At 38.8% G+C, this 26,944-nt stretch overlaps 1 protein-coding gene across 1 annotated transcript; it reads left to right on the forward strand.

Moving 5' to 3' along the window:
- The first annotated feature begins 140 nt into the window (after positions 1-140).
- On the forward strand, positions 141-26,944 carry sf3b3 (splicing factor 3b, subunit 3). Its single transcript, XM_032580872.1, has 27 exons — positions 141-457; positions 1,680-1,800; positions 1,981-2,136; positions 2,849-3,019; positions 3,639-3,811; positions 4,018-4,159; positions 4,883-4,995; positions 5,137-5,274; positions 5,771-5,874; positions 5,962-6,127; positions 6,213-6,308; positions 7,868-7,940; positions 8,747-8,898; positions 9,113-9,268; positions 10,660-10,815; positions 11,444-11,587; positions 11,966-12,088; positions 12,208-12,362; positions 13,141-13,315; positions 14,148-14,353; positions 14,440-14,596; positions 18,500-18,625; positions 20,628-20,840; positions 21,262-21,360; positions 24,811-24,954; positions 25,537-25,641; positions 26,297-26,944. Exons 2-27 carry the CDS (start codon positions 1,731-1,733, stop codon positions 26,435-26,437), a joined length of 3,654 nt encoding a protein of 1,217 aa, XP_032436763.1. The 5' UTR covers positions 141-457; positions 1,680-1,730; the 3' UTR covers positions 26,438-26,944.

Genomic DNA, 26,944 nt, shown 5'->3' on the forward strand with positions numbered 1-26,944 from the left:
CTTGAAATATATCATGTTTTGTGTAAATAATCCATATACATTTTTGAATTTCGCTACTGAAACAAATACAATTTTATAGTTCAAATTACTGAGACAAACCTGCATATTTTTTCAATGATTAGCTCCTTTATCAGTGCTTCCTTTTCTTAAAGATTTTTTCAAATACATGTTTTCTTTGCTGACTTTGATCAGTTCCTAATCGGACCCTTCCAAAACAAATAGCAATTCTTGGTTTTTCCTTTTACTATTTACTGTACCGTAACTTTATTATCCTTTGTCGACATCTGCTGGACATATTTCGTTACTGCAGAGAATAATTTCAGTCAGGCATTGTTCAGGGCCACCTATCTTTGGCGACCGTTGGAAAGACGGACCCCGGCTTCGGAAAGCTTCAGAGAAACGTTTGAATGGATGATTTTTATCCGCTGAAATCTCAGACATCTAATTAAATACCCAGGTAAATATTTTATTTTGCACATCTTTAGTATGTTTGGAGCAAAGCAGATGCTGTATGGCGGTAGAATGTAGCTGTTTTTCAGTGAAGCGGATGCATCTGACAGAAAGTGGCGCTTCGTATGAAAAACGTAAAAATGGAGGTCAACTCGACTCAAGCAGGCCGAGTTTCTGTTAAAAACACTGTTTATATCTGCAGAGGTTGATTATAAAGCAGGAGTGTGTGCTAATATTTATTAACTTTTTATTAGTGGAGTTACGGGCAGCTAAACATTAACAATGAGCTGAACGTTTGCTAAAGGAGAAGCTAAAATAAGCCAGTTGTAGTCCAGGACCAGCACCGGATTCAAAACCACATCATTCAGACGAGTTCCCTTCACACTGGATCAAATTACAAATCCCAAATGTTGTGCAAAATTCAATGAGTAAATTTTGAGCTCCATAGTAACATACTTAAAAAAATATAAAAGTAACATTTCTTTGCGCTTGCAGAAACAGCTGCCGTTATTTTTTGTAGTAAATACCACTCAAACATGCTTCGGGAGTTATGAAAACGTCAAGATGTTTGTAAAAGTGAAAGTTCTGGTTTTGTTTTGTGGAATATTGAAGAGTGGTTCTCAATGTTGGGCTCGGAGCCCGCAGTGGGCCATAGCATGCTATGTAAGGGGTCAGAAGATGCGCTATAAAAAATCTTTTTTTCTCAAGAATCTAAAAAAAATATATAAAATACTTATCCACAAGGCCAAATAACCCAATAACAAGAATTTGAAGTTTTTTAAATGATTTTTTTCTTACTGTATTTGAATGGAGATGCAACAGACTGTTGTTTGAAAATTACATTCTTGTAATTTCAGTTTTTAAAGCTTTTACTCTATTTAATACTATTCTATTAATGGATTTATGGAATGCGGGTGGTGTTTGTTATCTTTTTGTTTATTAATTCTGTAGGAAAGCTATGTATAGTGAAGCATTTATAATTAGGGCCACAATCTGTGCAACTAGCATTGAATAAATCTGAGAAAGTTTGTAAACTGTCCATGTTTCATTAGGTAATTTAGAAGTAATCCCAAATTTATGTAACCGTTGACATTTCTATTTGATTTACTCAGTTTAATTTTTACTCTTTTTCCAGCAGGACTCTTAGCTAAACATAGTTAAACTTCTGTTTTTGTAACTAACTACATAAAACATCTTCCACTACTGCTTTCCTTCCTGTTTATTTGTAGTTCTGGGCTGAGCGCTCCGTTAGCCGTCACAGGACAACAGCTTGAGGAACCATGTTTCTCTACAACATCACCCTGCAGCGGGCCACCGGCATCACTCATGCCATTCATGGAAACTTCTCAGGTGAGCTAACTCTGCATATTTTTGCTTCCTGTTCAGTTGGGTTATTTGGCTGAGCTGCTTTCAACCCTTTTTGGTTGGAAACTGTCTTTGTCTCCGTTGTTCATTAAAGTAGAAGAAGTGATTTTACGATTTTTAGGAAGCTTAGCGCAGATTAAGTTTAATCTGTTTGTGTTTTGGTAGGAACCAAGATGCAGGAGATTGTTGTTTCCAGGGGAAAGATCCTGGAATTATTGCGTCCGGATGCGAACACGGGAAAGGTGCATACCCTCCTCACAATGGAAGTGTTCGGCATCATCAGGTCCCTGATGGCCTTCAGGCTCACAGGAGGAACTAAAGGTATGTCGTCATGGAAACGCTCACTCAAATGCAGAAGTTTGATCCCAAATCCTATCTTAAATAGTTCGTAGTTTCATTTAATAACATGTTTTTCATTTTGATTTGCAACACCAATTTAGATAACTTCATAATTTTGACAGAGTAGACTGTTTATTATCAAACGTCAACATTCATTGAGGTCTTGCATCCATACCGCACACTAAACGGCAAGTTTTCTTAAAACTTTGATGGCATTTACTGAACTATTAATGGGTCAATAACTGAGTTACTACATAAATGCAATAAATTAATTTGTGATGTGGAGGAAGTATTATTAATGTCTATAAGTTAGACATTAGCGACAAATTTGAATGAAGCCTGGCCTTTTGACTGAAGCAGGTTGATACCTGTCTTACTGAGAGCTATCAAGAAACTCTGAGCGAGAATTTATTTCAAAATAGAAAGATATAAAGTTTATAACTTCAAAATGCCTTCTTGTTTCCAGGCAATAATCATGTTTTCTCTCTCTGACATTTCTCAAAAAGTTCTCTTTAGACAGCTTCTTATGTCACTTAATTCATTACTGAAAATAGCTACTTTGAATTTCTTTCCTTCAGTAAAACCATCCACACAGAAGAGTGTTGAGACCCAGCGGTGCTGTAGTTGGCTCACCAGTCAGAGAAGGAGCCGCAGTGTGTGTGTGTAACTGTGTGACCTGTGTTTGTTTCTGCAGATTACATCGTCGTGGGAAGCGACAGCGGCCGCATCGTCATCCTGGAGTACCATCCGTCCAAAAATCAGTTTGAGAAAGTTCACCAGGAAACATTTGGGAAGAGCGGCTGCCGGCGCATCGTTCCCGGACAGTTCCTGGCCGTCGACCCAAAAGGAAGAGCTGTGATGATCGGTGGGTGGTGTTGTACCTTTCACGCAGTGTGCAAAGTTTAGAGATATATCTGTCCTGATATCGGAGAAAAATTCTGTAAAATTTGGGGGAGGGGTGTGACAGCTTGCCTGATCCATAAGGCCGGCTTTATTCAATCTAATTCTATGCTTTATTTTGATTTTATTTTATTCTTAGAATTCTTAATTGCACTTTCTGAACCATTAGAAAAAAGGTTTGTTGCAGTTTATTTTTACATGTTTGATCAAGGTCAGATAATGTTTTTTCAGTGTCTTTGGCTGTTCTACTCTTGACTGAACAAATTAAAGTTGTTTTCTTTTTACATGTTTGACCAAGTTTGTGAAGCTACAGGTGTATTTAAGTGAGCTGTACTGGTGTAAAGTTAGTAAATAAAATTGGAATTTTATGTCTGTTTAAAAAAAATATTTTAAATCAATTCAGCTGTTTTTCTGTATCGTTTCAGTATCAGCTCCTACTAAATCTTAGATATCTGCATCGGTATGGGAAGTGAAAAAAGTGCATCTCTTGTAAATTTATTAGTGGTGGATTTCCTTCTCCTTCTCCCAGTTAAAGGGAAACTTCATGGATCTAATGTGTGTGTTTTTTTTTCTCTTTCTTCCAGGAGCGATAGAGAAGCAGAAGCTGGTCTACATCCTGAACAGAGACGCCGCTGCCAGGCTCACCATCTCGTCTCCTCTGGAAGCTCACAAAGCAAACACGCTTGTTTATCACGTGGTCGGAGTCGACGTTGGCTTTGAGAATCCCATGTTTGCCTGCTTAGAAATGGACTACGAGGTGAGCTGACGGAAACCAGTTTATACATTCACACAGCCGAACCTTTGGTGTGATGAGTTTGTCATGTCTCTTCTCTGACTGTCACTGGAGAAACATTTACCTTCTCTGACCTTAGAAAAATCTCACATTCAGGGTTGATTAGAAAATAATCACATCTGTCAGGAATCCTGTTATTCATGTTTTTCGTTTTGCATTTTTATTTCCAGGAAGCCGACAACGACCCGACAGGAGAAGCTGCTGCAAACACACAGCAGACTCTGACCTTTTATGAGCTGGATTTGGGTCTGAACCACGTGGTCCGGAAGTACAGCGAGGCTTTGGAGGAGCATGGGAACTTCCTCATCACCGGTATGGATGTTTAAAACGTAGCCAAAGATTCCTGGAATTATACTTTTAACATTGCTATACAGTTGAGGCCATAGACTTAACTAAATAATAAATACATTTGTTACATCTGCGGTTGAGGCTACCAGTAACTCACTGCTAACATGCCCTTGCTAACCAACAAACTAGCTAGCCTTTCTGCATCTATCATAGGTAAGTACAAATGTATCGCCTGTTGGCTGGATGAAGTTGAATTTCTGTTGAGATATAGTTCTTAATCTTCATTCATAATGGTTTTAAAAAGTCTTAACCCTGAGTTGGTGAAACCGGCAGAAACCCTGTAAAATACAAAGATGCTTGAGAGCAGAAAAAACCTTTTCTTGTGTAGAGGTGCTCACAGAAGCTGCGTTTCCACTGACCAAATAATTGCACAATTTAGAATTACAAAAATAAATTTGCTTATTGGAACATGGCTTTTACGAACTAGTGATGTTCTGACATTAGCGTTAGGCAGAAAAATGCTTCTGACCTTTATTGATGGATTAATTAACTGGGTAAATTATTGACTGATCAAAGTGTTGAAGATGTGATGAGTTTTTCATGTCTCTTCTCTGATATAAGAAGTGGAGAAACATTCAACTCTCTGATCTCAACACAGATTTCACCGTAACCAATACGGCGGCACCGTTTTATTCGTGATTCCTGTGAAAATAAACCTGTTGCTGTTTCTCTTTCCTCTCCGTTTAGTTCCTGGCGGTTCAGACGGACCCAGCGGCGTTCTGATCTGCTCTGAAAACTACATCACCTACAAGAACTTTGGGGATCAGCCCGACATCCGCTGTCCCATCCCCCGCCGCAGGGTGAGTCCTAGTGACCTCGTTGACCCTGCGGTGCTGTCCTGTGACTCTTCTGCCTCTGGGGAGCCAACCTGCTGCCACTCGGTTAAACTGCAACTGGTTTGATGCTGATTATGTGAAAATGTGTCTGTTTTTATCCTACAGAACGACCTGGACGACCCTGAGCGCGGCATGATCTTTGTCTGCTCAGCCACCCACAAAACCAAGTCCATGTTCTTCTTCCTGGCTCAGACTGAGCAGGGAGACATCTTCAAGGTCACGCTGGAGACCGATGAAGAAATGGTGAATAAAAGCTTTTTTTTCTTTTATGATGGGTTTTCTGGTAATAAATGTTTCAAATAAATTTTTGTGTTTTCAAGTAGAGGTGGACATTTATCATGATAAATTTATTCTAAGACTGTTGATTTATTGTTGTCACAATAAATCCAATTAATCATGTTTAAAACCCTCCAAAACTTTTACTATTTTCTCCAATGTTTTGTTCAATAAAAGCATAAATTCATGCCAATAAATTTGAAAATACAGATACCGTGTCCAGTTTAGTGATACAAATCACACTTCTTTATGTGGCTGGTGTCCAAAGAAACACATTACAATGGAAATGTTTTTCATTATTTGTGTTTGTGGGACAGCAATTGCTGTGACACACAGTCACAATCATACAGTTATCTAAAAAAATTTATAAATAGTTCTTATCTCCACTTTTATCGTTATCGTAACTGTACCACAAAATATTGTGATTAAACTTTAAGTTCATATCATCCATCTCTGTTTTCAGGTCACTGAAATCCGGCTTAAATACTTCGACACGATCCCCGTGGCAACAGCCATGTGCGTCCTGAAGACCGGCTTCCTGTTTGTGGCCTCAGAGTTTGGAAACCAGTAAGTTCTCCTCCTGGTTTAACCCAATCATCCTTCGTTTCTGTCGGATCTCCCCAACCAGTGAAACTCTGCCTCTGATCCCCTCAGTTATCTCTACCAAATCGCTCACTTGGGCGACGACGACGAGGAGCCGGAGTTCTCCTCGGCGATGCCGCTGGAGGAGGGAGACACTTTCTTCTTTCAACCTCGGCCGCTCAAAAACTTGGTGCTGGTGGACGAACAGGAGAACCTTTCCCCCATCATGTCCTGTCAGGTCAGTCCGTCTAGTTTCACTCAGATTTATCAGGTCTGCTCGATAAGATGAAGGAACATAGATCTGTAATCTGTTTTTCCTATAGATTGCTGATTTGGCCAATGAAGACACGCCTCAGCTCTACGTGTCCTGTGGACGGGGCCCAAGGTCCACACTGAGGGTTCTTCGCCACGGACTGGAGGTAAACCCCCAACCTGCTACCGGATCAGAACGGACCCTCACTCACTCTGCCGGCTGAAGAACTGATGAGCTTTTCATGTCTCTTCTCTGATGAAAGCTGAAGAGTCTTTGAAATATTCTGATTTCAGCTCAAAGGCAAAGTGTTGCTGTTTTATGTTAGGGCTGAAATTATTCATCGGATCAATCAATTATAGATAATCGTCCGCTAACTTAGTAATCAACAATACAAAGGCCATTTGCTAAAAGAACTAAATCCTCAGAGCAGTAATTAAGTCAATATAACAGTAAATATATATGTTTTGCATTTAAGGTAAAACAGAAATGTTTGTAAACATGTTCCACCCAGAACAGAACAATGTATTAGTTTTACTTAGTTCAAATTCTGTAAAAAAAAAAATATTAAAAAATCTCCTATTAAGCACCTTTTGTTATCCAATTAATAGCCAGTTAATCCAAAAATTACTCAACAGATTAGGTCTCCATTGTTTTAGGACTGGAACGATTAATTGTGATTAATCAATTAGTGAAATAATCTCGAAGTAATTTAGTAATTGATTAATTATTAACTGGAATATACAGACTCAGAAAAATACCATTTACTGAAAAAACAGCTAGATATTCAGAGCTCTAATGAAAGCAAAAGTATAAGAAATAGATTTTGCATTTAAGATGAAAACATCTGTCTGTCATATTTTACCCAAAACTCATCACATTTTTTAAAATTCATCCCTTTCAAATTCATTAAAGAAATGCTACATTGTTGCATTTTAGGCAGTAAAATGATTATTTTCTTATTTAAAAAAGGAATTGAATTATTTGCTTATTCGCATCTTTTAATATTGTATCAAAAAAGGCTCAAGTGGTTAAATGAAAAATCTGCAGAATAAAGTATCCGATTATTTGTGAGAATAATCAATCAAATAAAGTAATGAAGAATCGTTGCTTGCTGCCCTGTTTTTACATTTCATCCTGGTAAAGGCTGTCGGTGCCAAAGCATTGAGACACACTTGTTACTGTTCAGCACATTTCCTCCTGTTGCTCCATTTCTGTAATCGTATCCAGTTCCCTTCTCATCCTCAGAGACGCATAAAAAAATATGAAGATCTGTTAGCAATTTATCATAAGTTGTGAACAATAGTTTTAGAAAACCGCAGTAAGCTTCTCTGTTGTCAGAAATGTGATTTTGGCCAAAGAAAGTGTTTCTCCCTGCTGTGGAGAGTCACAGCTCAGCCAAGCCTGGACTTTTCCTAACTGGTTCTTTCATTTTTATGCACTCCCAGTCTGTCTCTGCTGTAGGATCAATAACACGTTTTTACATTGTTTTGATCAGAAGAGACCAAAGTAATGGAGTACACAAATAATTCAAAACTGTATTTGGGCATCACTGATGTTAAACAGAGAAATTCTGTTTATCCTCACAGTTTAAATTCTTGTTGTGGTATGTGTGGTCATCAAAGCGCCTAGCCCCTCTCAGTATTATCTAATTAATGTGTCATATTTTGGAAAGTGGGTGAAAGAAAACTGAAATGGGATGAACTGAGTGTATTTTTCTGTGTTCAGGTTTCAGAGATGGCTGTGTCTGAGCTGCCTGGTAACCCCAACGCCGTGTGGACCGTACGCCGGCACGTGGAAGGTAACCAAACAGGCACAGAGCAGAAACGCATTCTCAAAGAATAAAGACATTATATCTGCTTATAGTAAAATATGAGCATTTAGAGGTAGTAATAAATGCAGGACATTCAACATCATGTGTTTTATTGTTTTTCTAGAGTGGCGGTTTACAGTTCGTTTCTATTTATTTCTCCAACTCTTTTCTATGACTTGTGAATCGCTCTTTCTTTCTATCCGATCGCTCATACTGGTGCTTGAAATCCTTGAACATTCTTGATATTCAAACTGGAATGTTTGTAATAACTTCAATCTAATGTTTGATTTAAAGTTTACATTTGGAGAGCGTTATGATGAAACCAGATATTTAAAGATAATTAAAAGAGACACATTTTTTCTTACAGTCTGAAGTTAAATCAGATCAAATTTATCTTATTTTAGGATTACCAAAATAATTTTTTACCCAATGAGATTTTTAAGTAACTTTCTCAGACCAGTCAGATGTATTGAAACGTAAAGTATAACATTTTGTTATACTTTACGTTTACTTAGAATGTTGAATACTAATCATTATATATTATTAGCAGTAATAAATAGTGAATTGAAGCTTTCTGTTTTAGTTCATTTGTATTGTTTTTGTCTCCAAAGTAGATGGAAAAGATTGAAAACTTGCTTGAAAATGTTTGAAAAGTGCTTGATTTTTTTTCTCTCCTGCCAACAGCGACCTCTGGTGGCCACAAATGAGACAGAAAATTATTGTTTTAAATGAAGAAGGCCTGAGGCTGTTTAACGTTTAAAGCTTCAGGTTTTTGATCTTCCTCTGCTCCTCAGATGAGTTCGACGCTTACATCATCGTGTCTTTCGTCAACGCCACGCTGGTTCTGTCCATCGGAGAAACCGTGGAGGAAGTGACAGACTCCGGGTTTCTGGGAACAACGCCCACTCTGTCCTGCTCCCTGCTGGGCGAAGACGCCCTCGTGCAGGTGGGTGTTCACTGGATACCTGTAGACACAGCATGAGGATACTTTTACTTATTGACCTCTGACCTTTTGCCTACAGTAACCAGTTTCTGCAGTGTGTAAAAGAGTGGAAACAGCTGCGGTGGGCCTGTTTCTTCCCTGAAGCAGGCGTTCATGGTGGTGTTAGGAGTTTGGAAGTGTTTCATCTTGTGTTTTTCTCGCTTCCCGCCTCGTCCAGGTTTACCCAGACGGCATTCGTCATATTCGAGCGGACAAGCGTGTGAACGAGTGGAAAACTCCTGGGAAAAAAACTATTGTCCGCTGCGCCGTGAATCAGCGGCAGGTCGTCATCGCTTTGACCGGAGGAGAACTCGTCTACTTCGAGATGGACCCGGTAAGAAAACAGAAATGTTCTATTTTTACAATTTATTTAGCACTAACACTGTCTAAGTTTATGGATCAATTATTCTTTAAAGCCCAGATTTAGCATTTAAAAAATTCGGACAGGCTGAACATGATCTGAAGGATGATGATGCTGTTGTGAGGCGAAGTGTGCTAGACTTATAGCTGTGTACCGAGAAAGTCCAAACAGTCCTGGACCGAAAGATTTAAGATTTAGAAGAACTAAAAGCAGGTTTTATTCCCACTAACGTGTCTAAATAATGTAAAACCAAGGCAATCTGTTTCATGACTGTCTTGATTAACATTAGGAAAGTTTTTCCCTCATCTACTCCAACACCGTCCTTTAACATTTTTCAACAGAACTGGGGAATGAAAAACACCACCATCCTTTTGGTATATAATACATTCAGAAAGCCTTCATTACTCACCATGTTACGCCCATATATGGTGCTGTTTCCTGTTTCCTGTTTCTGAAGTCCATGTCACAATTTAAAAAAACATATTTCTAACTACTTGTCCGCATCCAAACATTAGATATGTGTTTATTTGCATTTGTCCAACCAGGATGGTGTCAGCATAAATGAATCACCTGCCTTAAAATATTCAATTAAAAACACTGCAGTCTGAAACATCTCGTATATAATAATATAGAGAATAACTTCCAGAAAAAGGAATTTTGTCTATAGAGCTGAAACTATTAATCAGATTAATCATGATGAATCGATTATTGAAATAATCGTCAACTAATTTAGTAATCAAGTATTTGTTAACTGGAGTATACAGACTCTAATTAATCCAAAACTACATAAAAATATATACATGTTTGCATTTAACATAAAAAGTTTTCCTTGTCTGTAAATATGTTCCGCCCAGAACGCCTCGAGATGCAGTTTTAGCTTCTTTAAATTCTGAAAATTTATTAATCTGTCAACCAAAATACTAATCGACAGATCAGCCCTTTGCTTTATTGATAAGTCTAGCAGAAAGAGCTGAACTTCTCATGTTATTAGAAGAATTTTTTTAGCTGCAGGTCAATCCTTTCCTACAAGTGATAAACGTTTACTAAAGAAATGCTATGTTGATGCATTTTAGGCAATAAAATGTTCATTATATGAGAAAATTATTTATTTTTGCATCTTTTAATTTATTCCTTATATTGTAAATAAAAGCTTAAATGATTAATTGAAAAATATGCTGAATGTGCCAATGTATTTTCTATCTGATTAATCATCAGAATAATTGATTACTAAAATAATCATTAGTTGCAGGCCTAGTTGTCTTTGTCAGTGGCTGTAGCTGATCAGCCTGGTGTGGAAGAACCCACCCTGAGTGGGTATTTTTCCTGCGTTCGGGGCTCATAACGCGCCTCTGCTTCGTCTGCAGTCTGGCCAGCTGAACGAATACACGGAGCGGAAGGAGATGTCTGCAGATGTGGTCTGCATGAGCCTGGCCAACGTCCCGCCTGGCGAGCAGCGCTCCCGCTTCCTGGCTGTGGGCCTGGTGGACAACACGGTCCGGATCATCTCCCTGGACCCGTCGGTACGACACAAACACCTGGCTGAGAGTGAAGCATCCTGTGGAGCGGCTTTGCGCTTTGGGAGCTTCTAAAGCTGATTTATTGTCTGTTTGTTGAGGTGTGACTTAAGTTGCATTATCCTCTTAGTTAAGGATGGTTTGCAGATGAAAGACAAAAGATCCAATGATTCAGTCAGATAGTTTACGTGTTGATGTTTTCCAAACATCAGGATGACTTCAGAAATTGTTCCAAAATGTTGGGCTTGAGTTTCCTGCAGGATGGATTGTGTTTTTCTGTCTTCTCAGGCCAGCAGTGTGTCTTAGCAGTTCCTTCCTTCCCAGAAGAAAAAGGTTTATGTTGCATGAAGCTTCCCTGCTGACCCAAATGAAGCACTTTAGGGATCAACAGATTTTATTCCAATCCAGCTGCATATATCACTACAAGTCAATTCCAGAGAGCAGTTTTTGTCATTCACATGAACTTTTTAGACTTTTTGCAACTGGCCTGGTTTGAAATTTGACAGTTTAATGCAGAACATCATATTTGACTTGGAAAAATAATTAGATGAACTGTGCAGATGTTGTTGAAAACTGCAGTCATGGTTTTTCCACCTCAGTTTTGTTTGTAACTTGTAAACTTTCACCTCCTCAGGACTGTCTGCAGCCGCTGAGCATGCAGGCGCTTCCTGCTCAGCCGGAAAGCCTGTGTATCGTCGAGATGGGAGGCGTTGAGAAACAGGATGAAATCGGAGATAAAGGAACCATCGGCTTCCTCTACCTGAACATCGGCCTGCAGGTATTCCTTCTTAATTTATCCACATCCAGGAAGAAAACCCAACACACATTGTTCTTTCAAAACCGTTAACTAGTGATAAAACATTTGAATCAATTATTTAAGTAATCGTCAACTAATTACGTAATCGATTAATCATTAACTGGAGAGCATACAGACTCAAAAAAACGGCCATTTGCTGAAACAACACACTCAGAGCAGTAATTAAGCCAAAATGAATTGAATTATTTGCATTTTTAATGCATTTTTTAAAAAGTATTTTTAAGTTTATTTCAAACAGAATTCTCAGCAGACATGTTGGATCATATGTTTTGTGTTTTGAATCTGAATAACGTGGTGATTGATCATTTGTTTAAATGTTTTTTATTTTCTTTCCCGTAGAACGGTGTTCTGCTGAGGACAGTATTGGACCCGGTAACTGGTGACCTGTCGGATACCAGAACCCGATACTTGGGGTCCCGTCCAGTCAAGCTGTTCAGAGTCCGGATGCAGGGACAGGAGGCCGTATGTCACTTTTATTTATCACCATGAAACATTGAGCTGAAATATGTAAATATTTTTGTTTTGCTGAAAATATTTTTTAATCCCTGTGGACAAGTGAGCTGTTTTTGTCTTCCTGGCAGGTTCTGGCCATGTCCAGCCGCTCGTGGCTCAGCTACTCCTATCAGTCCCGCTTCCATCTGACGCCGCTCTCTTATGAAACGCTGGAGTACGCGTCCGGCTTTGCCTCAGAGCAATGCCCTGAAGGCATCGTGGCCATCTCCACCAACACTCTGAGGTAAGATTCAGGTTTACTAACAACCCATGAAATGCTAAATCATTTGGATTTGTTGTGGATCTTATTCAAACTTTTAATTTCTGTGGTTGCTAAGGCTCTGACCATTATTTGACACCCCAAAAAAATGCAAATAACATTTTAATAATCCCTGACAGTGATGCACTGATCAGAAATTGTGACCAATCTTGAGCTTTAACCTTCTAATATTTATTAAATATTTGATATAAAAGCATTTTCTTCTAAACCTCCCACCATGTGCAGTGGTTATTTGTATTAAAAGCATAGAAAGACGTCACTGTTTGTTTTTACTTTTTCAAAACAACAACAAAATAGTGTTTACATTTTAAGGTGTTTTTAGGCTCTTGTGCTAAACAGCATCTATGTTCTGCTTACATTTAGATAGCATTTCTAGTTTCATGTTAGCCATAAAGCATTTGTTCAATTTTCTTTTGTTACTCTGAATTCAAATATAGTTTTATAAATGTAACATCTGGTTAGACAGGAGAACTTTGAATTGCTTTATCAACCTTTGGGATTAATAAATAATTTCTAAAATTGATTGATTTACTTTCTGATTCTCCTTCAGGCTAAGTAAAAACACATTTTTGCTATTTTTCTGAACTTTATTATGATAAGAAGATAAAATCTGAGTACAAAGTCTGAATGCATTTCCATCACTAAATAATGTAACAATAATAATAACAGATTATTATTATTATTGATTGGTTCATGCAGAGGTAAATCTAACCAGTTAAAAATGTCATTTTTCTTCCTGCAGGATTTTGGCTCTGGAGAAACTGGGGGCCGTGTTCAACCAGGTGGCGTTTCCTCTGCAGTATACGCCCCGGAGGTTTGTAATTCACCCGGAAACCAACAACCTCATCCTGATAGAGACCGACCACAACGCCTACACCGAGACGACCAAAGCTCAGAGGAAGCAGCAGATGGCTGAGGTGCGAAGAGTTTCCGACTTATTTAAGACTCGACTGTTGACTTCTTCAGGATTTATTTTTGTTACTTTGTGTTTCCTACTTAGATTATCCTCAATCCATCGACATAAGGCCCAACCAAGTCATGTGGTCATTATTATGAAGCTACAGCTAACATGAACAAATTGTTAGGAGTTATCAACATCACATAAAACTTTACTGGCTAATAATCGACCTCATCCTTTCAAAATAAAACACGAGATTAAAGCTGTTACTCAGGCGAGTCCAAGTCAAGTCTTTTATTTCTGATTCGAGTCCTCATCTCTCTGCCATCAAGTGAACCAAATGAGGAGCAAGAAATGCGAACAACTTTCTGTTTTTTGGGGGGGGCTTTTTATACCAGATCCAATTTTAATCACTTTTTTGCCTTTTTTTTTTTTTACTCTTTCTAAAAAGAAAAACAATCTTATCTACCTCAGCAAAGATCTAAAAACCAGCCACTGGCCTCTCCCGCTCTGCAATCAGAGGATTGACTGATAGACTGGCCCACATGGTCATGTCTGCATGTTTGCAGTTAATAGTCACCCAATGTTACCAACTCAACGATTTTTTAAATATTTTTAGCAAAATTTCAAACAAAAAAAAAATTTGTATTGGTATTTGCTAGTATTGGCAAATCAGACTTTTTAAATATCTGTAATTGACAATCAGCCAGAAAACTCCAATCGGTGTATGTAAGGTTTGTAAAAAATTTCTGGTAACATTTGCTGTTATGTCGTTAAAAGTGAGGAGGTTTGATGGATGTTTGGTGTGGAAGTTTTTGTAGGAACGCTGTAATCCTCTGGTTCCCCTGCAGGAGATGGTGGAGGCGGCTGGTGAGGATGAGCGAGAGCTGGCTGCTGAGATGGCGGCGGCGTTCCTGAACGAGAACCTCCCAGAAGCTATTTTCGGCGCGCCTAAAGCCGGAGCGGGTCAGTGGGCTTCACTGGTGCGACTGGTTAACCCCATCCAGGGCTCCACTCTGGATCAGGTGCAGCTGGAGCAGAACGAAGCTGCCTTTAGGTGAGCAGAATGGAACGCATCCCATCTCACTTTCCTCACCCGTCAGAATCCTTCTCACTGGTTTTCTTCTTCTTCCCCTTTCCCAGTGTGGCCGTGTGCCGCTTCCCTAACACCGGCGATGATTGGTACGTCCTGGTGGGAGTCGCCAGAGACATGATCCTCAACCCCAGATCTGTCGGTGGTGGCTTCATCTACACGTATCGCCTCACCGCCGGAGGGGAGAAGCTGGAGTTTGTGCACAAGGTGGGTTTGATAACTGGGAATGTGCTCACCTCCATAATATAGCTTTCCATCTGGGATTCCTTCCCTCTGCCTGTGATGACAAATCTCCTGCCATGTGGTTAAATTGCTCCCCTCTCCTGATGTTTGACCCGGTCACCTCGAGTCTGCAGCAGCTGCTTCTGATGCAGGCCGATCATGTCTGCTAGCTGTACATGTGGAAAAGATGGAGCAATGTGTTTTGGGATGAAGAAAAGGGAAAATTACTCCCATCTAAGTCTTGAAGGGGCGGTATTGTGTATTTTCCAGTCTCATAGTGGCATTTATAGCACAATCAATTAGAACTGTAATGATTCATCGAATGATTTGAGTACCTTGATTTTTCAAATTTCTCAAGGTTTAATTATGTTTTACTATTTAATGCCATGTGTTGCACCTGGATGATTATTTGTGTTGCACAAGTAGGCCTTTTACATTAATAAGTTCTGCTGGACGATAAATTGTTCCTGAATTTATTGCGATAAATGATAATCTTGTTTTTTAGACCATTTTCAAGTAATATAATAGTAATGGCATAATAATAAAGCAAGAACACATTCTCAAAGCTCAATAAACTTTAAACTTTAATCATCATTAAATACTGGAACTGGAAGACATTTTAAATATCCAAAATAAATAAATTAAACAACAAATAAAATTAATGATGAAGTCTTTGTAAGCAAAATTGTTCTTCAAAAAACGGCGAGTTAAGACCAAATCACTACACTGTGGACTTTTATCATCCAGTTTAAATCATCCAAATGGAAATTATAGAGCTTAAATCAATCATCTGATTGATTTATTGCTACAGGTCTGTGCGCAACGCTGTCACTTCTGCCAATGAGCTGCTAATTAATGCGGAGCGCTACTAGCAGGGTGATAAAATGTTTTCTTCTTGGAGAAAAAGAACAAAAATTTTTTTACTGGCATTTTCTCTTTTATATTGGACCTTAAGTAGCAACTACAGAATGGGACAATTTTTTATTCGATTACTCGATTAACCATCTGAATAATTGATAGACTGCTCGATTACTAAAATAATCGTTTACTACAGTCAAGGATACCTTTAATTGTTATAAAAATGCAATATGTTAAATCTGACTTACAAGAAATTTGACTTCGGAAATTAACGCCTTGAAATTGGGCCTCTGTCTCTTTAAGAAACTCCTGCTCTTTGTGAAACTCTGGTTTCAGGAAGTCACCACAACATGGCTCCTCTATTGACCCTTTAACAGCGTTTCACTGACAAGAAGCTTGTATAAAATTAGCTGATGTGCAGTTCCACGCAGTGTTTGCTAATTGCTGCCGGCTAGTCTGAAGGAGCTGAGTGGGGGAGTAACAGGGAAGGCTGCTCTGTGAGGTAGAAACTTGAAAGCTGCAGCTCAGAGGACCCGGCAGAGCTAGGTGCAGCCAGGCGTTTTCCACAGCTGAATGGTTGCCATGGAGATTAAACATTCCAGGTATGGGTTTGACGAGGGAATAACATAACATGATATAAAAAGCTCAAAAAAGTAAATTGTACATGACACTGCCCCTTTATTGGTGGCATAGAAGCCCACAGCATCTCGGCTGATTTGGGCATTTCCCCAGAAACCAGATCAGGGCGGAGGGGATCGGCGTGAATCAGCGCTTTTGTCACCTGATGTGACTGATGAGTCAGCGTATTTCAGAGCCGCATCAGCCGCTTCTTTTCACGGAGCTCCAGGACTTTCCCAACCACTTCGCCGGATCCCACGGTCGCTCCGCCCGATCACACAGATCCAGTTTGGACTTTTTATCCAGAGAACTCTGAGCTGAAATAAGAAGCTGAATGAAACGAGACAGACGCCTCGGCAGACTCTCATGGATATTTGTGGTTTAGCACAGCAAATAACGTCCGGTCTGCTGGTGCTGAACGAAACCTGTGGAGAAAGATCCAGGTGTTTCAGATTTTTTCACGTTTTTCCTTTTCAGGACAGGTTTTTGATTCCCATCTCTGATTCTCTGTCATCAACTATATTATTTTGTTTTGTTTTGCACGCAAACATCACATCTGGGAAGCTTCCTATGAGAAAATCTGTCGGCGCAGATTTTTAACCTTCTATTAAAACTTGTTCTGTACTGAAAGCTTCTTTTTTAAAGCAACATTTTAGAATCCTCCAGTTTTGATCCTTTACCCCCAAAAAACAAAAAATGGAAAATGTTTATTGCTGAAAGGTAGCACTGCAAAACACAAAATCTTACGAAGTAATTTTAGTCTAGTTTGAAATAAGACAAAACTAATACACAAGTAATTTTTTAGCAAGACCTGAGAGCTTGTTTTAACCCTCCTGTTATGTTCGTTTCTAGGGTACAGCAAAAATGTTCGTGGGTCAATTTGACCCAGGGAGTGTTTAATCATGCAATAGTGTCAGAAACCAAAAAATTCCTCCAAAACATTTTTGTATCTGATTATTAACTCCAATACTAACCATTTCAATCAATATTTGTGCAATGATGTTTTATTATTTCTCAGAAATTAAGGATCAATGACGACAACCTGCTCATTTACTCATTTGGACATAAAAATGGAATTTAGATTTTTAATGTCCAATGAAAAAAACCTAGACACAAAAAAACAATAATTTCCTTGAAGTTGACCTTTGGTAAATTATTTTATATTATACTTTTTTTTTTTTACCAAAGGGTGATCTTTATAATTGAACTTGAGACACACATACTGTTCTGGGTCAAATTGACCCGCTGATTAAAATCAAGATAAATGAGTCATGCAGAGAGTATTTATGTTTTTCTCCACTTCTGCTGAGTGTCACTCAGAGTGGGTGGAGTTTGTCCACGGGAACAGAAAAGATTCCCGTCAAAGGTTGTGTGAACACCTGCTTTCTCGCAGTTTCCTAGTGAAGTAAAGAGAATAGTGAGAAAGTGGGCTTGTGTGTGTGTGGTTGCGTGTGGGTGTGTGTGAGTGTGTGTGTGGTGAAATATGGTTCATAACTGCAAGGAAACATATAGAATTGGACATTTTAAAATCTTTTTTTGCACTTTAACCTGACTGCCGGGTCAAATTGACCCGAACAGTATCGATGTAAAAAGTAGACCTAGGGTTTGGTACAAATGTGTAAAATGAATAAATTTTCAACTTATGTCTAGAGTGCACCTATTAAGACAAATAGAAAACGTTTCATGCAAAAAAAATGCTTCTATTTATTTTTTTTTAATTTGTAAATTTTAAAACGGGTCAATTTGACCCGGAACATAACAGGAGGGTTAAGTCAATCTTTTAATATTGGTGAAAAAGTCCATGTTACATTGGCAGATTATTAATTTATAGGAAGACATTTTCCCCAAGTTGTAAGTGAAATAATCTGTCAAAGGAACTAGAATTTTTTCACCAATATTTAGAATTATTGGCCTAAAACAAGCTCTTATATCATGCTGAAAAATTACTAATTATGAGTTATTTTGTCTTCAAGTGCACTAAGATATTTGCACTAGAAACCAGATCAAAATTCTCTGAGCATGCTCAGTTAAATAAGTAGAATAGATCTGTGAATCCTATTGAAAACTCCAGAGTTGATCAGTTGGTGTCATTAACATTAAACTTTATTCCAAATGTTATTTAGGGAGCAGTGAGTTCAGACCAGCAGCATGTCTCCAGTAGCTCAGACTTCCTAATCCCGATCTGGGAATATTTCACTCCTGTGTGTGTGAGGTGGAGCAGATCTGTAAACATTATGGATGAGAGTCGCTTCAGAAAGAAAAGCTAGCTCATTTCAACCTGATGTGTAGCTGACAAAATACTTAGCAGGAAAAAAACACTTCAGACAATAAATGTTTAAATATGGGCATGTGACACAAAGGAACTCATATCAGTCCTCCTGTGTTTATTCTCCCTGAACTGTGTGTTTCCAGACTCCAGTGGAGGACGTGCCTCTGGCCATTGCACCGTTCCAGGGACGCATCCTGGTCGGAGTCGGAAAACTGCTGAGAATCTACGACATGGGCAAGAAGAAGCTGCTGCGCAAGTGTGAGAACAAGGTAAGAAAAGAAACAGTTTCCTGTAAAATAAATAAATAAAAATATTCTGAGTCTTAAACCTCAGCTAGTTCTCTGGAAGAATGTCATGTGGTCTGATGGTGGAGATGCACCGATCCACTTTTTTAGGGTCGACAGGTACAGAAAAACAGCTAAATTGACTGAAATTGTTTTATTTTTAAACACAAACATAAATGTACTGAATTACAAATTTATATAATAACCGTGGGCCAGTACCTCACACTTAAATACACCAATAGTGTCACAAGCTTGGGGAAACATGTAAAAACAACTTTTAATTTGTCAGTGCAATTAGGAGGTTAACAGCCAATATAAAATAAATGGTAAAGAAACTGAAACTGACAAAAACAACAGGTTGTATAAATAAACTGCAACAAATCATCTTTCAAATGGTTCAGAAAGGGCAATTATTAATTCAAAATATAATGTAAAATAAAAAAAGCATAATTTTGCTCAGAGCACTAAGCGTAGAATTGGATTTAACAGATCCGCCCTTATGGATCGGGCACATTTTCACAGATATCCAATCTAGAATTTTTTCCAATATCAGGACTGATACAGATATTAATGCTGGATCGGTGCATCTCTACTGATTTCTTCTCTTGCTCAGTGATTTGCTCATCAGAGGCAGATGAAGGTGTGACCTTTTTTCTTTTACAGGCTGTGAGTTTTTGAGCCTTTAGTTTTAATTTTAACTCCATGTCCAACTTTAGTAAATTCAAACCTTTATCCCTCTTAGTGTTTATAAAAACGACAGCAGGTGTGTGTTGTTTGATCGCTTCCACCTGGAACAAGAACGAGTGAACTAAATCTTAAAAGACCAAAATTAATGTTACGTTGTTGAACGTGAAATGTGGATGGAAACTTCTGACCACAGCTGTACGGTCATTCTTTAAAGTCCTGATGAAATAAGTGATTTACGGTTTTCTCTGATGTCTCCCACCTACTGAAAGCTCTTTGGAGGGTGGAACTCAGAGGCCTTGGTTGAGACGTTGAGGTGTCTCTCTGTGCAGCTGCCTATTAGCTCACCCACGACTAATTGATTTGTCTGTGAGAAGACACGTATCGCTCTGAATAATAACTCATCTTTTACATTAATCTCAAAGCTGCTGCAGAAACGAGAGAGATAAAAAAAAAACCACACTTACTTTGAAATCTTCATCCTAGTTGTTACCTGACCATTATAGCACTTTGGTAATTTTTTCCCCGGTGTGTTTCTCTGCACAATAGATTGAAGTGATTTGTAGTTTGTACAATGCTGTGGAAAGCACAGATTGTTACAAATTGTTTTTCTTTCAGTTGAAGTCTGTAAATCTTCAAACAAATCTCAGTTGATATAAAATGATGTAGTTGCTTTGTTATTAAAGCATGAATTAATCACAAGGTTTGGAAAGCTCACTTCAGCTTACAACTCTAAAATCAAGAAATCTATAATATAGAACCTATCTGACAATGTGAAGTAGACTAAACTATTATAAATCGATTCTTCCATTTGAGAAAAGGAGGAATAAATGTCTAATCTATCTAAAATGGCCCTAATACGGCGTCATAGTATTCTCAGTAGAACAACATAAAAATATATTAAAACTATGCTAAATGGAATTTTGGAAACTTATGGCAACAGAACCAAAACTGATTTCATAGCACTTAGTTTTACACTTCACTCAGTTTACAATAGATAAAGTGTTTGAGCTGCAGTAGCTTTTCAGATCAAAGCGTTGATAGCTTTTGTTCTCAGAGTCTGGGTTCTGTACATGAACTTTGTCGGAGTTGAAGAAGTTTAAACTGCTGAAAAAAAGTGCAAATTTTTTTCAATGTGTTTGCGAATCTTTCAGGATGCACACAAACTGCCATTTTTATCCAGTCAAGATGCATTTTGTTCACATTGAGCACTCATGAATGCTGGAAGTCCCACCATGTGCATAACAGTTACATTTTTGAAGCTGTCGCCACAGAAATCTCACTGCTTTGCTTTGTCCTGCAGCACGTTCCCAACCTGGTGACGGGCATCTACACCATTGGCCAGCGTGTCATTGTGTCCGACGTTCAGGAAAGCCTGTTCTGGGTCCGTTACCGGCGCAACGAGAACCAACTAATCATCTTTGCCGACGATACGTACCCCCGCTGGGTGACGACGGCCTGTCTGCTCGACTACGACACCATGGCTTCTGCCGACAAGTTTGGCAACATCAGCATCGTAAGTGCAACAATACGGACCTTCATATTGGAACAGGATGCTCTTCTTCTTGTTTCTTTTTTTTCTCCTCTTTCCACTTCCTGAAGCAAACAGCTGATTATATGAACACAATGCTTTGTAATAATTCTCATTAATCAAGTTGTTGTTAGAGCTTTCTAGCATTTGTTTCCGCTAACGACGTTGGACCATTTTAGGACTTTTTTCTTGTACTTTCCGTGTGTGATCCATACATTCCCACACTGTAATTCAAGACCTGATGTCTGTAGTTCCAGCATGTTGTACTAAATTCAACCCCAGTCCAAATAGAAAATGTATCCCTCATGTGAGTTCTTCTAAGAATCCTGAACCATCTGGAGACCCGTGGGGGGTTTAACGAGATGAGAAGACAAATACGTCTTAATTCTGTGGTTTGTTTTCTCAGGTGCGTCTTCCTCCCAACACCAGTGATGATGTGGATGAAGACCCCACAGGAAACAAGGCCCTGTGGGATCGAGGTCTCCTGAACGGAGCATCACAGAAAGTAAGAGGAAAAAAAAAGTTCTTCACCAATTGAGTCTCTTTTACGCATTGGAGTCTTAGGACCATGCTAAGAAAAATAAATTATAATAATTATGAGAATAATGTCTAAATAATACGCGAATAAACAATTACCTGCACAAGCTGGCCCAGAAATTTTATCTAGGACTCCAACTGGCAATTATTTTAGAAATTGATTAATCTATTGTTTATTCCAACGATTAATCGATTAACCAGATTTATAAAACTGGCAAATTCTGCAGATTTTAGCCTCTTCTATACAATATTAGAAATTCATTAAAAGATGAATATAAACAAATCAATTCTTTTTAAAATATTAAAATAAGCATTTTATTGCCTAAAATGGAATAATCCATCATCCCTTTAATGAATTTGAACTGAGTGAATCAAAAAATGCCACTTGAGTTTTGGGTAAAACATTGACAGATGAAGATGTTTTTATCTTAAATACAAAATGTGTATATTTTCTGTCCAGTTGCGGCTTAATTACGGCTCTGAATATGTTTTTTGGTCACCAAATGGTCTTTTTTTAGTCTGTGTACTCTAGTTAATGATCAATCGATTACTAAATTAGTTGATGATTATTTCAATAATTGATCAGTCACAATTAATTGACAGCAATCTATTTCATTTGTCATACAGAAAAACAGGAAATATTGATCTCCGACTATTGATTTGTTAAGTTATTTTCATTCACACAGTAATTACATACTTTTTGGGTCAGTAAGTTTGGCTAAAATGGAATGAAGAAAAATTACAACGAGGGAAAAAAGCAGATTTCATAGATGTGATGAAAAGAAAGTACACCCCGTTACATCTTTATTGAACCTGATAAAACGTGGATCAATTCTGCAGACAATTACAGATGAAGGATCTGAAAAGCTAAATTAATTAGAATTAAATTTTTTACTTTGTTATTGATGTCCATTTGAGTTGAAGAGTCTTTTTTTTTCTCTAAATGGTTCTTTGGTCAAAGTCGAACATCTACAAAAAATGTTTAGAAAATCTGAAGAACTGTCGCTTACAAGAAGGTCTGGATCTTGACTTGTTTCATTACACATCATCAGATGTAGCGATTAATCATGATGAATTAATTTTCATTTTCCTTATGAAAAATTTTTGATTAATCATTAGTCATGATTAATCCAGATTAATCACGATGAATTGCAATTAATCGTGATTAATTGGTTTTCATTTTCCTAATGAATATTGTGATTAATCATGATTAATGCGATTAATTGTTTCAACCCTGATATTATCCAGAGCGTCTCAGAATCTGCTGACTCAGTGGACTCACGAGTTGTGAGTCCACTGAGCATTTCTGAATCCATTTATCCACACGGTGACAGTCTGGGCCTTCAAGGGTCAGATCCTAACCACAGGTAGAAGTCTGGAGCCCTGCCGTTCATGCGCCGCAGCAAACGGCTAAATTAGAGACCAAAGTTGGAGCTAAACAGAACAAAACCTCTCAGAGAAACACAGAAACCGAAGAGAAAACTGTTTGACTGTTGGGGTTGAAATCTCTGATCTGCTTCCTGCATTGTTTCTGACCTCCACCAACCGCAGGTCGAAGCTCCTCGCAGCATCGCTCAGCCGCATACTTGAGGAGCTGGTCAGGATCTGTTTAGGTAGCAGACAGGGTGGGAAAGTCCCTCCAGTTGAGACATGATGAGCTGGTTCCAGTGTTTGTCCCCTGCACCGTTGATTCATTTGGAAATGTACTGCGGCTCTATTTATAACCATGAATGGAAACGCCGAGAATGTTGTGTGTCGGCTCGACTTTCTGAGAGTTTTACATTAAATTAGAAGCATTCCTCTTTCATTTGATTAATTTATTGTGAGAAAACGCGGTCAGGCGGACACAGGGCGAAATGAAAGGGACGACTGTCTGTCCACAAAATGTTGTGTGTGAAGCCGAAGACGAGTCGTCCGAATGGAAACTGTTACTGTTGGGTTTTAGGAATAAAGCTTTCTTCTTTTTTTTTTTTTTACAATATTTTTGTTCATTTACAGTTTAAAATGAACATGTTGCATAAACAAAAAGTTTGAATAAGAAAGCGTAGTTGGAAGAAAAAAATCTTCCAAATTGACCTCAAAAAGTGAATTTACTGAACCACAAAACAACAAAGCATCAGTCATCCATTTAGACACAATAACAAAAAGAATATTTATAGTTTTGTCTCATAACAAGGCATTTTTCCCATAATTGAAACAATATGACAGTGACACTAGAACATTTTCACCAATATTAAGGAATTATTGACTTCAAACAAGCTCCTATTTCTTGCTGAAAAGTTGCCTTGTTAGTTTTATTTCAAGTGTACTGAAATATTTGCTCTAGAAACTAGAATGTTACCTTCCGTTGTCATGAAAATGCTGCTCATATCAAACTGAAGCTGGAACATAAATTGATTTTTATTGATCAATTGCAATTTTGGTTTTTGAAGATTTTACTTTTGGAAAATCAGGATTTGTTTTTGGACTTTAAATTCAAGTCAAATCTATGGCACAATATAAGTGTCAGGTTTAGATATATTAGTTTTCTTTTTTTGTTTGTTTTTTGCAAGTGTGAAGTCATAATACTACAAAAATACAGTCGTAGCAGTACAAGACCAAAAGTCATATGACAAAGTCAAAATTATATGAAAATAAAGCTATAAAATTTTGTCTGCTTGGACAATACACAACATCGCCCCTTTAATTAGTTTGTCTGCTACATTTCCTTTAAAAGTAAAGAAGATTGCACTTATTTTTATTTATTTAAGCCCTTTGTTTTTCTTGATTTGCCTCATTTTTAGACCAGATGATCTTTCCATCAGCAGAATATTTTCTCTCCTCTCCGTTTGCCCCACATTCAGTTGGCCTCTATGGGGCAGGGTTCTGCGGCGGCTTTGTTTACGTGTTCATATATCCATTCGCTCTGACCGCTGCGATCAAAACGCAGCGCCGTGGTCTTCCCGTGCCGCTCGGGGGTCTTCGCTACCCGTCACGGGGCGGCTTCACACACAGCCGCCGTTGTTCGGCATCAGAGGGCATCTGCGGTCTCTGCTTATTTGTGTCTCACCACAGGCTTTGTTTTAGCATCAGCTTTGCTCCCTCTGGTCTCATGGCATCAGCGTCACTTACGACCGGACCAGTCCTGAGGTTTTGCCGCCGCTGAATGCCACCTTTGTGCCCCAATGCTTATCTTCCTCTAACTGCGGCGAGCAATATCGGATTAAACCCAACACTGGGTCGACCCCGGCTCGGATGCGGCCGTTAATGTGCGGCCAGATCATTCAGATGCTGAAGGCCTCTGAGGCCTAAAATTGCTGCATCTGACCGCCGTCGTGATGTCATCGATTATCCTCGGCTGAAGCCAGGTGCTTTGTAGTTTTTCAGCCGGCAGTTTCTGGGGCAGCACAGTCACCTGTGGCTTTCTGTTGGTCTCCAGGCGGAGGTTGTGGTGAACTACAACATCGGAGAGACGGTGCTGTCGCTGCAGAAGACCACTCTGATCCCCGGAGGGTCGGAGTCGCTGGTGTACACCACGCTGTCGGGGGGCATCGGCATTCTGGTGCCGTTCACGTCACACGAGGTAAAACTTCTGCTACACACAGATACATGTCAAAAAATATAGAGGAAAAAATAATCCCTTTTAATCTTTCATTTCAGAAAGAGTCCCTTTATTTCCTGTAATTTTGATGATTTTTGCTCATAGAGAATTTAAAAATTTTTTTATATTTCATAAGATCAATAAAAAAAAATGTGATTTTTAACAGAAATGTCACTTCTGTGCATTCAAATGTTGGCTACTGCATCAATGCGGTGTAGCATGGAGAAGATCAGCCTGTGGTTCAGGAAGTTCATGTTGCTTTGATAGCCACCTTAAACAGACAGCTGTGTAGTCCATTAAAGAATTACACAGTTGAAATCCTTGAATGAACAACAAGGACTACAAGTCAAGTCCTTGTCTAGAATTACAAGAATTAGTTCTAAAGAAAAAGGACTGAATATTTCACTCTGTGATGATTGGGTTTAATGATTGACTTTCTGAAATGAGGGATGAAAATGTAGAACATTTTCATTTTAAATTTATTTATTTTTTGTATTAAACGTTGCCAACCGTCTTTCCTGAAATATTTCTCAGATGTTGAACGTTTTTCCATCTTTTCTCCAGGATCACGACTTCTTCCAGCACCTGGAGATGCACATGCGCTCCGAGTTTCCTCCGCTGTGCGGCAGAGATCACCTCAGCTTCAGATCCTACTACTTCCCCGTGAAGGTTGGTGTGTTTTTACTGGAGTGGCTTCGTATTATCCAGCAACTTTATAAAACAATGAGGGGAAAACACTTTTTAACACCTTTCAGTACCTTGTAAAACCAATTTTCTGGTTTGCTTAATTTGTTATGCAGAGTAAGAGGAAATGTTCATCTAAAGATCTCTTTTTTCTTCTTTTTTTCTTTCTTTCTTTCTTTTTCTTTGTCTCCTGCTATCGGTTGCTTTCTTTCTCTCCATCTTTCTCTTGTTTTCTTTCTTTCTCACTCTTTCTGTCTTTTTCTCTTTCTCTCTTTAACGCCTTTCTCAGGGAATCAGTTTACTCTTGACTTGGCTTGTGAAGCAGTTGCTGAATTTAATTTGCCGTTATTAGACTTCAGTTCACACTTCGGTTTGCTTCATTTCTGTTTGTCATAAAATCCCGCTGAAGTGCGTTAAGATTTGTGGTTGTGATGCGATAAGTTGTGGAAAAGTTTAGAGGATTGGAGTATTTCTGAGCAGATCATGAGTTTGCCTCGGATCAGCAGCGATCTGTCCCTGAAGACATTAAACCTCTCTTCAGATCTTTGATGAGCTTTTTGCTGGAACAGAAAAATGAAAGAAATCAAGTTTTAGTCCAAACCAGAAACGTTTTAATCTTTGGTTCGTTCCTTTCCTGCAGAATGTGATCGACGGCGATCTGTGTGAGCAGTTCAACAGCATGGATCCGCACAAGCAGAAGAGCGTGGCGGAGGAGCTGGACCGAACGCCGCCCGAAGTCTCCAAGAAGCTGGAGGACATTCGCACCCGTTACGCTTTCTAACCGCCCAGCAGGGAGCCACATTTTTACTCACACCATCAGGTAACGCCTGCGCAGGAAAGACACAGATCACTGAAGAGAACTTTAGTTTTTTATGGATGGCTCACGCAGAAACGTTCGTAAACACAAACCTGTGGAAATACATTTTTGTGCTGCTCCATGAAGCTGGAAACAAAAGGACGCAATTCCTGATTTTTCTGCTGACTCTGATCCCAGCAGAATGGAGGATATGTTTTATTTTACTGTGCATTAATTAGTCATAGTTTCAGCCTCACCTCCACCTGTTTGTGTGGCTCTTCTCTGTCCTGCTGGGTCATTAGACAACCGGGAAAGTCATGGTGGAAAAACACTGGCCGTCTGCTCCGGGTGGTAAATTCCCAACCTCAGCCACAGACGACATTCCAACAAAAAAATGAAAATGAATAAAAAAATCAGTGGACGTTTGGGTTTGTGGGACGGGGGCGAACATTTGTTGTTTTTTTTGTAAATAAATCTGTTTTTAGAAAATCA

Source organism: Xiphophorus hellerii, chromosome 2 (genome assembly GCF_003331165.1).
Source record: "Xiphophorus hellerii strain 12219 chromosome 2, Xiphophorus_hellerii-4.1, whole genome shotgun sequence".
NCBI lineage: Eukaryota > Metazoa > Chordata > Actinopteri > Cyprinodontiformes > Poeciliidae > Xiphophorus > Xiphophorus hellerii.

Coding starts and splice junctions, on each gene's coding strand:
- sf3b3 (XM_032580872.1), top strand. CDS start 1,731: ATGTTTCTCTACAACATCACCCTGCAGCGGGCCACCGGCATCACTCAT. Junction 7,941..8,746: donor CGTACGCCGGCACGTGGAAG/GTAACCAAACAG, acceptor TCTGCTCCTCAG/ATGAGTTCGACGCTTACATC. Junction 20,841..21,261: donor AGTTTGGCAACATCAGCATC/GTAAGTGCAACA, acceptor TTGTTTTCTCAG/GTGCGTCTTCCTCCCAACAC.